Source organism: Coturnix japonica, chromosome 1 (genome assembly GCF_054131305.1).
Source record: "Coturnix japonica strain WE chromosome 1, WE-NBRP24, whole genome shotgun sequence".
Classification (NCBI taxonomy): Eukaryota; Metazoa; Chordata; class Aves; order Galliformes; family Phasianidae; genus Coturnix; species Coturnix japonica.
The window spans coordinates 145,795,604-145,808,188 of record NC_140663.1 but is presented as its reverse complement, the minus strand read 5'-3'; the positions used below and the strand labels follow the sequence as shown (position 1 = coordinate 145,808,188).

The 12,585-nt window shown below is 34.4% G+C and overlaps 1 protein-coding gene across 4 annotated transcripts in view; it reads right to left on the bottom strand.

Annotated features, from left to right (window-relative positions):
• Positions 1–12,585, bottom strand: part of PCDH9 (protocadherin 9) — a 682,018-nt gene that overhangs the window by 230,324 nt on the left and 439,109 nt on the right. For 2 of the 4 annotated variants that reach the window (XM_015851665.3, XM_015851667.3), the window contains one exon: positions 3,144–3,345. In XM_015851665.3, coding sequence (XP_015707151.2) covers positions 3,144–3,345 — 202 coding nt within the window. The remainder of the gene's footprint in view (positions 1–3,143; positions 3,346–12,585) is intronic. The other 2 variants (XM_015851668.3, XM_015851669.3) reach the window with 1 other exon arrangement.

Sequence of the window (12,585 nt, the reverse complement as noted above, 5' to 3'; positions counted from 1 at the left end):
GATTTTTTACTTCATATTTTTATGTTGTTGCCTTTTCCTCATAACTACAGTGACAGTGAGTGGTTGACACTGTTACTGTTTACAGTCTCTGTTTCAGTTTCTCCCAGTGAAAGAGGCTGCTGCTTCAAGATTAGTCCAATGAGAATACTGTCATTGTGTATGTTTTTTTTCATTACACCATGCAATTGTTGCTCTTCTGTCTCTGTGGAAGTTAATGGTAGCAGGAAAATAGGATAATAAGGTTTCTCAAACATTCATATAATAAGTTATTGGGACTTGTAACTCCCACATACGCTTTCAGCATTGCACATTTTGAAGTTTTTGGTCACTGTTCAAAATAGAACTGAAATAGCAACATACTAATGTTGAGAAACAGTGGATGGATTTTTATTTGCACAATTTCAGAGCTTAAAATAACAAACAACATAATTCACTGAGCATAAAAGCCATTAACCAAAACTGATCTCACCCCGAGGCAACAACTTTACCATCAAGATTAACCCATATTCCCATGAACTGGAGCAAATGTTCATAAAAATACTATATGATTTCCCCCCTCCCTCCCCTTCCCCAACCCCAAGGGCAGATTTTATACTTTGAGTTCATTAGAAAATATCTTGTAATTCTCTTCAGTTTAAATAATTGAAACAATAATAAAATACTATTCATCAACTGCTATAATCTAAATGTACTACATGTACTTGGGAATATTACTAGTTTCCATTAAGATTTTTTCTTTACATTACAGTAGTATCATTTACCTCAGAATTCCCAAAGTATTTTCATAACCAGAAATCCCTTAAACAGTCACTGAAATTAAATTGTCACTTCTTATTGCATTTCACTGCAATAGAACAGGAAATTAAGATTAGGAGTGTCAAAGTATACAGTGTTAATATAACACTACGTCAGTTAGACTAACCATGAACTTACGTAAATGCCCAGAGAGCAATTTTGCCCAGTCACCTTTTTGTCCAATCTTCTGAAAAATGTCACGGGATCTTCAATAACCACAAACTGCTCTAAACTCCATTTCATTTCTCATCCAAAAACGTATGCATCTACTACCAAAATAATATCTGACAGAATGCCTAAACAATAACTTGATAGTGAATAAGATATAAAAGTCAAATCCATATAGTAAGCAACATCACTCCTTTCCTGCATTGGGTTTTTCTAGGATGATTTCTGTCACGTTAACAATCATGTTATTCCGCTTGTAGTTTGTGAGATTTGATGAGATACAGACTACACTGCTTCAATGTCCATTGTAATTCAGTTTGATAAAAGGTGAAAAGATTGTATGTCAGTACTTCAGTATTCATTAGTAAAGCTTGATTAATTGCTATATTTTCATAAATATCTCATGAATTCAGCATTCCCAAGACTAAATTGGCTATAACTACAGACATAATAAAACTTTTCTTATAGCCTTTAAGAACACTTATACAAACTGGTGTTCCAGTACTGTCTGTATTGGAAATGAATAGATCTTTATCATAGTTAACGTACTGCATTTGCACAACATTCCTGACACAAAATTTGTAAAAAAAACATATTAGTAACTTGACATGAAATTTACTGAACACAGGTTTCTGAACGCTTCTATGAATTTTATGCCACATTCTGAAGAAATGGACAACTCATAGTCTGCTAAGTCAATGTGAAAGTGCCATCCAGGCAATGATGTCTTAAAATCCCTCTTTGATCTTGTTAAATCTTTCATGCATTTTATATGTAGTCAGAGAATTATAAGGATAATTCCACTTAAGGCCCTCCCTCACTTAAATAAATGTACATTCTTTGCTCCAGAGTCAATGCATTCACAGTTGCTAATCTATTACAGTTCTTTGGATTCCTACAGATTTAAGGTTTAAGGTGATAGACCCAACAATATTTCTGTTCAGAGGAGAAAAAAAAGTTGGAAAAAAAAAGTTTTCCAGAGGAAAAAAATAAATAAATAAATAAAAAATAAAAAAAAACAGACAAGTTTCCTTTTTTTAATTTCGCCCCCCCCCCCCTTTTTTTTTCTTTTCTCTTAGAGTTTTATCCAACATATTCTCTTCATACTCTCATTAAAAAATATGAAAAAAAAAAAAAAATGCTACTAAGTTCTATAGTTCACAGTTTACGTTCTCATTTACCATGACTTAAATGTAATTCAGATCCAGTTCTGCCGAAATGAGAACATGGATCAGAATTTTGCTCAGCAGATTCCAGTGCCACCTTCCTTCATTGTTGTACAGGCTCACTGAAAATTTAATCATCTATAAAAAAGGGAGAAATGTCAGAGGAAGAAATTAATCCTTATTTCTGTACTCCTGAAATGCAGGAGAATGCAAGTTCAATTACCTTCCAAGAGCAGAGATAAGGCTTTTAACCTTTGTCTACAAATTCTAGACAGAAAACAGAAGGCTTAATGGCAGTGTTATTGCCCTCTTCCAGTTTTCAGTGTGCTCCGGGCTCCATCTTCCAATGTCAAAGAACTTATCACAGCTTTTTGATAATACCACACTTCATTATTTTTTTTGGTACTGTCACAAACACTGGAGTCATTTTTATTTATTATTGCAAAGGAAAGAAGGGGGAAAAAAATAAAAATTAAAAAAAAATTCCAAAGTAAGTACTTAATAGTTGCATCAAAATGCTCAAAAAAATGTTCCAAAAAGAGATCATGCCATTTCAACTTAACAAAGAAACACTATGTTCCTCGCAGTATGAAGGGGATATTATAGGTGTGTGATTGAAAATTGGAATTGATGCATTTTTCAGCGCTTTAGTAATTTACTAGATTAGTCTAATAAATAGGGCAACCTCCAAAAGCCCAATGCTAAATGATATCAACACTGCAAACAATTACCAAGAACAGCTTGCTGCTTCATAAGATTTCCTTTTTTCCATGCATTCTTACCATGCAAAACTGTCTGGAGCTGTTTTTTTCTCATTGGACATGTTTCTGTTTCCTCAGATAAATTACAGCACGAGACAATTCAGGTAAACCACATTATCTCCTACCAAGCATTATGAGCTAAATGACCACATATTCATGCACGTGCTAACAATCTCTATCGTTACAAAGCTGAAAGGAATGGCAAAGAGTGACCAAAGCAATTCAGGTAAGCAGAGCTCTGTCAGTGACTCACCCGAGTTGGGGTCAGAGTTGCCATCAGCTTCAGTCCTCTTGTCCGGTGAGGCCTGGTCGTAGAACTCATCCTGCGGCTGAACCAGAGGAAGAGGGTGTGAGATCAGGGTTCCACCACCCACCGGCTCGTGGTCTCCCAGACCACTGTCACTGCAGCTTTCCTGGGAGCCATCGGGGAGGTGAAATGTAACACGGCGCTGAGACTACAAAGAAGAGCACAGGACATGCTGATTAGTGCTCTTCTTTTTTTGTTCAACTGAGGTTTTTTGTTTTCTTAAAGTTTTGAACTATGATTAGTTTCCTGGCAATGCTTAAGAGGTAATTGAGTCTGATGGTGGATTTTTTATTTTTTTTAAATTTTATTTATTTATTTATTTATTTTGTTTGTTTGCTTTCAGAGCAACCCAGGGAAGATAGCAGGCAAAAGTGTGCACATGCTCATCTATGAAGTAACCTTCTCACAGTTCTCACAAGAAAGTGATCAGTAGACCTTTAGATATGTTTCTCATCATTTAAAAATCATGATCTATAAACACTTCTGGATAAGCAGAAATAAACATTGGCAAAATGTTATAATAAGCAAACAACATCAGAAAATACAACAAATATTCACTACTGAGTTTAAAACCCGTATTATCACTGTTCATATTATTGAAATTAAAAAAACAAAAACAAACAAGCAAACAAAAAATTAAACAAAATTTGTTTGTTTTTACTTTGCCATCTTTCAAGAATTGAAGAATGTATATGGATATCAGCACTCTACCTAATACAGACATTTAGCACTGATAAAGTGACTGTGAAACTGCTCTGGTCAAAAAGGAATCACAGAATGCAATGACAGAATATGGAGTTATCACTTCTGCAAGAAATATAAAATAATAAATCAGGTATTTTTCTCAAAGCAACACAAAGAATGATAGCCAGAATTGTACTTTTTCCTGAGCTTCTTAGGAAAAGAAAAAAGTCACTACAAAAGATTAATAAATAAATAAATAAATAAATCACACTGTGCATTTGGTTCAGTTAGTCATTGCTGTGAAACTCTCATCTAGAAAAATAATATGACTTCATGAGGTATGGCCACAGTATGATGCAGCAATTCCCCATGAGCTCCAGAGCTGGTAGCACTACTGTGAGTTGTTTAGCAGGAGCAACTGTGGTACTCATGAAAGGAATATAACAGGTCTTCACGGATCAGAATGCGGCATTTCTGAAGCATCGGAAACAACTAGTTCAAGGCCATCTCGAGAGGGAGGTTAAATTATGTTAAGCACAACTTTCCTCAAAAATGAGTTTCAGCAGCAGGGAGCCTGAGCAATCTGGTTAGCTAGACAGATTTAAAATGAAGAGATTCACAAAGTTTGCAGTAAGTTTAACAACTGTTTGTTTAGGTTTTTTGTTTTGTTTTGTTTTGTTCTAATTAGAAAACCTTGAGTTAATAGTATTAACTGTATGTTTGCTTATTAAAAACTATTTGTTAATGGTAATTGCTACCATTTTACATGATGATCAATATTTTCTATGAGGCTCCTTTTTATTCATTTCCCTTGGGTAGATACTTGATTAAGTTAATTTTCGATTACTTTCGTGTAAGTCAGTATAGAAATAAACGTACTATTTGCTCTTGGCTGTGATTTTATAATTAGTATTTTACTTTTAAGTTTCTTTCCTAGCTTTAGGATTGGAATCCAGCTAAGAAAAAGAAAAAAAAGAAGAAAAAGAACAACAAAAAACAAACGTCCTCTGAGTCACTGAGCTGTATTAGTTTATACCAATGGAAATCTTATCTCTGTGTACTATCAGTAAGCATTCTTTTACTTCAAACTTCAGTACTTTTTCTTCCAGTATTTTTGCTATAGAACTGCCACCCTGAACAATTTTTCTAATCACTAGCAGGTATTTTTTTCCTTCAAATATGAAGAAAATATACTTTACTACATAGCTTAAAAAATCTTCTCTTCCTACATTCATTTTCAGTAACCCAAATTTACTAATCTGTTTTTCCGAGGTTAAGAATCTATGTCAGTAGTAAAATCAGTAAGCAGCAGAGGAAAAGGAGATTAAGTTATTTTATAAAATAAATAAATAAATAAAATGTGTCTATAAGAAAATATGAATGACTGAGAAAATAAGTCCTTAAAGAGGAGAGATGAATGTTTCAATATTTTGGAAAATAATTAAACGGTTGCACTTAATTTAACCACCCAAATATGCAGAAAAAAATACATACAATTACACAAATGGTTTCATGATCTCTGTAGCAGAAATACGGATTTTGTTCACCAAAAAGCTTATTATCTTAGCCAAAATCTGCTCTGACTCTAAATTGACAGTCAGTAAAATGGCAGGGGTTGAATACTGATACTGGCAACTCCTAAGTTTTGTAAATTCTTAAGCTCACACTCTGAATGATAAGAAATATATATATATATATATAAGCTTGGTTGCATAGCTTTCCAGGCTTCTCAGTAAGGACCCCACCAATCATAAGGAACTGCAAAACTCTGAAGGTCACTTAAACAGTCATCCAGATTCAGACTTGATGAAGGGGCAGCATGCAATCAGTCAGGAAATGTCAGACTAAGCCATGCCATCAGAACACTGAAATAAAAAACCTTCCACAAAGAGAGACTCAAAGCCAGTACTTAAGTTTAGTCATATCATGTCACTCACAAGGGAAGACTGTCCATTTCTTTAAGATGCTAAGAAGCTTATTAGCATCTTAAAGAATGTCCTATGCTGCTGCCTGCTCCATGGGCCCCAGCCCAGTTCTGCTCTCACAGCCCATACTCTCCTCCCTGCTGGTAGAGGCAGCAGGCCCGCACACTTCCAGGCTCACCACCACACAGAGCACTTGTGGGTGCCCCAATCACCAGCACAGCCCCTCTGCCAATTGATTTCAGATGACACTACCTGGCTCCCCATTGGTATCAAATTCTAAGAACAGGCCCCTTGATACTTCAGACAGGTAAGGATGGTCCTGTTTGTGGAGACACTGTGGAGAGGCACGAAAAAGCAATCTAAAAGACAATGAGGTACCAAAGAGTCATCTGTGTACTTCAACATCAGTACTATCTATGGGCAAACTTAAAGACCCCCTTGCAAGAATGCCTCGATTGGTAGATGCAGGTGCACTGCTAAATTTGACATGTATGAAAAAGACAAGGACTTTGTAGATGAATATTTGTATGAATATTCATATGTTAAATGTATATTTTGAAGGTGATTTAGCTCTGGTGTACACATGCCTTGTTGAGAGATCTGCATGCACACAGTGCTGTAAAAAAAAAAAAGCTTTCTAAAGTATCACTTAGTTTAGAGACTTTTCTTGGTTATGGCTTTCAGTAATACTTATAAGCACACAGGTCCTGTCAGGAGCTGCTGCTGAGTCCTTGCAGTACTGACACACAGAACAGGGAGTGAGATTACACAGAGAGACAGTTAAGAGAATAAATGACAACACAAGATAGACTGTGGTGATCAGACATATTTTATACCCCTTCTGATTGTTCCTCTTCTGTTCCCTCCAGTCTCCTTCCTCTAAAGTTTCATTTGTATGCTTTGCACAGTCCCTCAAATATCCCAAGTCCTCACATTCCCTTCTTTCATCCTTCTCAACTGTTACAAAGTCCAGGCTGGCCCCCTCCAAAACTGCTGGAAAAGTGGCACATTACTTAGTGACTGGAAACTTTTGGTCCTTGGAACTGTCTCCCTTGTATACAATTTGTGTGTCCTTGGTTTACAGCTTCCCCTTCTAATTATTATTTAAATGTCCTTGATTAATGAAGCAGATGTGCTCACCTTCCACAGATCCTTACTGAAAGCAGGCTGAGTTAGATCCTTACAATGCAAAGTTGTCCTTGCCTCTCAGACTCCTTGGACAAGTGAGATTACTAAAATAACTGAACATGTTCAAACTGTTTTCTTGAAAAGCTATCCACTCACAAAGACTTTTGCTTTCCAAGGCACATTGACTTTCTTCTGTGTATAATACTATCAGGGACTTCTTCCAGAAGAAAATCCTAGAGAATGGAGAATGCTTAGACTATATTTCTATTTATCATGCATCCAAATGAAGCTTTGAATTTATATATATATATATATAACCTAAATACAAATATTTTATTCTAAGAAATATTTATCTGTGGTACAACACTGGGATCAGTGATAGCAAGAGAATAAAGTATTAATTATACTACAGCATATTCAGGAGAAGTGCATACAATATGAAGTATGGTTATGGTTCTTCACACCACATGACCAACCTTCAAATCTACAATCTGTGACATATTTGATCATAAATAATCTTTTTTTTTTTTTTTTTTTTTTTTTTTTTTCTTGGGGGTGGGAAGGGCAGGTAGTCGGGCATGAAATACATTGCCTTTCTTTAGGTCCAAACTTTAATCAGGAAATATCGCATCTTTGTTATGTGAAACTCAAAAGGAAAATTCAATTAAAACCATAATTTTTGTCATTTGGAAGAAAAATAATAATAATAACTTGTCAAAGAATTTTAGTATGCAATTCAGGAAAATTTGACTCAATATGACTTTGAACCTGGGCTGAGTTTAAAAATCAGGAAAACAACTGGTATCAGATGTACTGAATCATTCTTCTTTAATCACATTTTGCAGCAGATTCCATAAAGCTCATTCAGGTGAACCATGACTTCACTCCCACAAGAGTTACAGAGAAAAAGAAATAATTCTGTATCTTAGATGGTGACAAAGGATAGCAAACTGTAGTGTTGATAACAGGAGTATTCAAGCATAATATGACCTTATTTTTTTTATTTTTTTTAAATTCCAGCCAGCTGATCCTTTCAGAGTGGTAACAACCAAAAACATATTAAATCAATCATACATGAAACTGGTCTAGCTACAAATAATTAAGTAAAATTAAACAACATTATAGATATAAGTGATAACTGTGATACTTGAAAATGACAATAAGAACAAAAGCTCTTAAGGGGCGAGGGAGGAGTGGATAAACAAAAGGGTGGAGATATTGGTTTTCTCATTGGCACAGGCACAGAAAATTAGAACCTGTGCTTGGCATAGCATATTACATCTTTCTTCATTAACACATTTTTATTTCAAGATACTGAAAGCATTTTAAAAATATATCTTAGCTGCATCTTGCTCTTCTGTCACACATTTCTCACTTATATTTTCTTGATGTAAGGATTTCTAATTGGAAATAAAGTATAAACTACAACTATCTGGATCAGTTTCATAATTTTCCACTGCTGCATACATATCTGAAAACATAATATGTTGGACAAAAATGCTTCATTTCTGAAAATCTTAGCTTTATAAATATATTCTGGCACTAGAATTTGTGTTTTCAATCCGTACAAATCTATTGCTTTTGACAGCAGACTAGTGTATGAAAGGCACAATTCTGAAATCCTTACTTAAACAAAAGAATTTGTGGGCATTGGACCTAAGCATGGATTTCTAGACTAGTTGGGCCAGTGTTGTTGGTAAGAACTAAACTTTGTGCAAATCTTTGTACCTTTAGATATTGAAAACGTGTACCTTTATCTATGTCAGGATGACCATTCTTGAAGGTGATAAAGTAATTAAGTAGAGAAGCTCTTAATCACAAGGTGATGACTAAGCTTGCTTTTGAATATCGGAACATCTTGAGAAAACATGTAGTTAATTAGCATGTCCAGCTGGCCTGTAAAAAGGGAGATTAGCCCCATCTTCAACTGACCAATGGTAAATCGAGGCTTTATCAGAGACGTGGTGAAGTTATGCAAATATTTATTGAGATGCTGAAATAGTCCCAGGATGTGCAATTTTTGTGGAAGGCCACCTAGTACCCAAACTTCTGCAACTTTGCAGTAAATCAATATCTTATCTCTGTATGTGAGATTGACTTACTGCACACCAGGTAACAAATCCTCCAGTATTCAGACTATGCCAGTACTGGTGAGAATCTGGCATTTTTTTCCTGCTGACTTATTTTACAGAAGACATCAAACACTGACAGAAAGTGGTTTGTAAATAAAGTAAGTTATTTAGTTGACCTGAGTGTTTTAAATCTGAAGTAGAGGAAAGACCATGCCACATCATATTGAATGCCTGAAATGTCCTATAGCAGATGAGTTACAAGCTGTGTTGTAAATAGAACTTTCACACTGGAAGTATAAGCACAGGTTTTTCAAAACTATTCAATGCTTGCATTGTGTGTTAGATTCCAAAATGTATTTTACTTCCAATTACTTATTTGAATCAAACAAAGTTATAGAAATCAGCATTAGAGGAGCTTTTCCATGGAATAATTGCTTTATTCTGAAAATCAGACTTCAAGCTTTGCATAGCTATTGTTTTAGTTTTACTAATCAGGGAGCCAAGAAATAATTTATCTATTGTTTCTGTTACTGAATGTCTCTCACAATGACAGACTCAGCATGAGATACTATCCATTATGATAGAACACGATACAATTAAAATAAAATAAAATCTACACTGCCAGCTTAGCTGCTTTCTGAGATTAGAAAGCAGATAGTTAAACAAAATGTCCACTTCTCCATTCAGTATATTTGCATGGTATGAGCCTTGATTTCTGGCCTTCTAGACAAGAAGGGACCATCTGAACATCTGATTCAAACCAAGTCAAACTAGGCTTTGCAGAATGGACCATATGTTTGCAAATTAGACTATCTATTCAAGCATGACACATCTTCAATTGTATGTGATATCTATACTTCAGATGGGAACTCTTGCAACAACAAAATAATATTTCACTTTCCTTTCTGAACTATTATGTCATTATTTGTGTAAAGGTGACAAACAAACATTATAAAATAAAAAGAAATAAAACTATTTGAGTATATTTTCCTTATGTCAAAATTATTCACACTACAGAAGCTCAGAATGCAAATACAGAAAAGCAATCTGTATGGTAAAGTTACAAAAGGATCAATACATCAAAAACTTTTTTGACACTTAAACACCACTCAAATAAAAAAGTCAAAGAAGAAAAACTGAAAATGATATCAAGAGAAAACTGTAGGAATCCTACAGAATGATAGTGAAGAAGAAGAAAATGTGAAGAAGTTTAAAAAAATGTTGTAAGGATGAAAGAAATAACTGTGCTTCTTTGAAGGTCCTCTGTGGAAAACATCTGTTTGGTAAACTTTGTTCCTCTCACGATTAAAACAAAGATTCTTGGTTCATGTACTAAAATGTGGATATTATTTATTTCTTTTTATGATATCAGGCTGGGAAATAGAAATGAAGTCACAAAACTGAGGTTAACATTTTCAAGTAGGAGGAAAATAGGGTTAAAAAAAAAACAACAACATGGTTTAAACCCTTCTTTTCTCATAAGATTTCTCTAAGGCCCTATGCTGGAAGCACTTAGGGTTCACATTTTAATGTGGCAGTTGAGTAATCTGGGATAGAAGATAATTTTTTGAACTAAAGTACAATGGGAAACTTGAACAAACATTTTTATGTTTGCATTTTCTCTGGAAATAATTGGCAAGGTCTCTGAATTAGCATATGGTTGCGATATTAGTTTGTTTTCTAAACAAACAATAGTTGTTTTGTTTGTTATTGTTTTCATTTCTGATTGACTTAATAAATGCTCCTTATAATCTTCTATTTTCTAAACTGGGAAGATGAACCTCAAGTATTTTCTTGACAGTGATCTTAGAAAGTTTATAATATATCCTGCTGGAAGGGCACAAAGTCCACTAATAAGACTTCATATAATTCAACCCAGTGATCTTATACATATTTTCTTACTTTATGTCTCACTTGAACTTATGAAAGAATATTACTATAAAGTAAAATTATTCTCCTTTCTTAGTAAGAAGTTCTCCTTGATTATCTAAAATAGTCTTGGCTCAATTCTGCAATTTCTGTACAAACTGTGCTGTAGTTTCCAGAAATTTGCCAAGAGAAATAGATTTTTCTTTTCTTTTCTTTTCTTTTCTTTTCTTTTCTTTTCTTTTCTTTTCTTTTCTTTTCTTTTCTTTTCTTTTCTTTTTTTTCTTTTCTTTTCTTTTCTTTTCTTTTCTTTTCTTTTCTTTTCTTTTCTTTTCTTTTCTTTTCTTTTCTTTTCTTTTCTTTTCTTTTCTTTCCTTTCCTTTCCTTTCCTTTCCTTTCCTTTCCTTTCCTTTCCTTTCCTTTCCTTTCCTTTCCTTTCCTTTCCTTTCCTTTCCTTTCCTTTCCTTTCCTTTCCTTTCCTTTCCTTTCCTTTATTATGTCTAAATTAAGATTGCCACAGCAGTCCTCATTCAAGGATCCTATTTGAATCACAAGATAACCCATTCACTATTCCCATTTTGATATCTCATCCAGAGAACGAACGTGGCAGAGGTAGGCAAGGTTTCCATCAATTTCTCAGGCTAAGGAAAGGATGGGGGGAGGGGGGAAGGGGAAGAAAGGGAATTAAAAAAAAAAAAAAAAAAGAAAAAAAAAAGGGGGGGGGGGGGGAATTATTCTATATCTTTATTGTAAGTTTTCATACTGTGCTGTACATACAGGTAGTTGGAGTGGTTAGTTATTCTCTTGTTTTTTCTCCCTAACATAAAAGTGTTAGTATTGATTCCAGAATGTACATTGCTGTTATGTGAGATCACCATTTGATTTCTTCTACTCAATTTCATTGTAGAAAAATGTCATAAAAATCAGTCCAATATATTAAAAGGAAACATATAATCACCTCATATGTCTGTTACTACTTAGGCTGAACATAACTGGCCCATCTTCAGTGTGAAAATGCTGACACAGAGACAGATTGTCCCAGCTGCCATATCCCACTGACTGAGGAGAAAATGTGTGCTCAGTGGCTCTAAGCACATGGAAGTATGGACAGTAAACAGCCACACTGTTTGGGCAGTTCCTTTAGTTTTGCTGACACAGTGAACAAAGAAAGACATGCAATCAAATCCTGTGCTTCCAATATTTTTTATTTTTTTTTTTTAATTAGTACAGTTGTAACATTCCTTTAGTTTATTTCATGAAACCAATAGTTTTCATGATGTACATGATTTTTGTTATTGTTTTTTTGCTTACCTTCTTTTTTCTTGCTTTCTTTTATTTTTATATATTTTTTTTTCTTTTTAATTTAAACAGAAAGAACAGAAGCTATGATCTATGTTATTTTAAGTACTGTATTTCCAATTAGTATGCAAATACTCACTTTCTCAATAGGCAGTTACTTATCTACATTAAATCATCCTGACTGTAAGGTAATCTTGACCTAACTTGAAATCTGAGTGGTACAGTTTATTCTAGACTAAATCAGAGTATTACCTTCTTCTGCTTGGGAGTCTGCTAAAATGCAAGTAATTGTCAACATTTTCTGTCTTAGTCTTCTCCCCCTGAATTAACTGTTTGAGACTCAGGAAATCAGTTCTAAGCCCACATTTATTCAAATTAATTTCTCAAATGCATGGAAAGGCAAGTGGGGAGAAG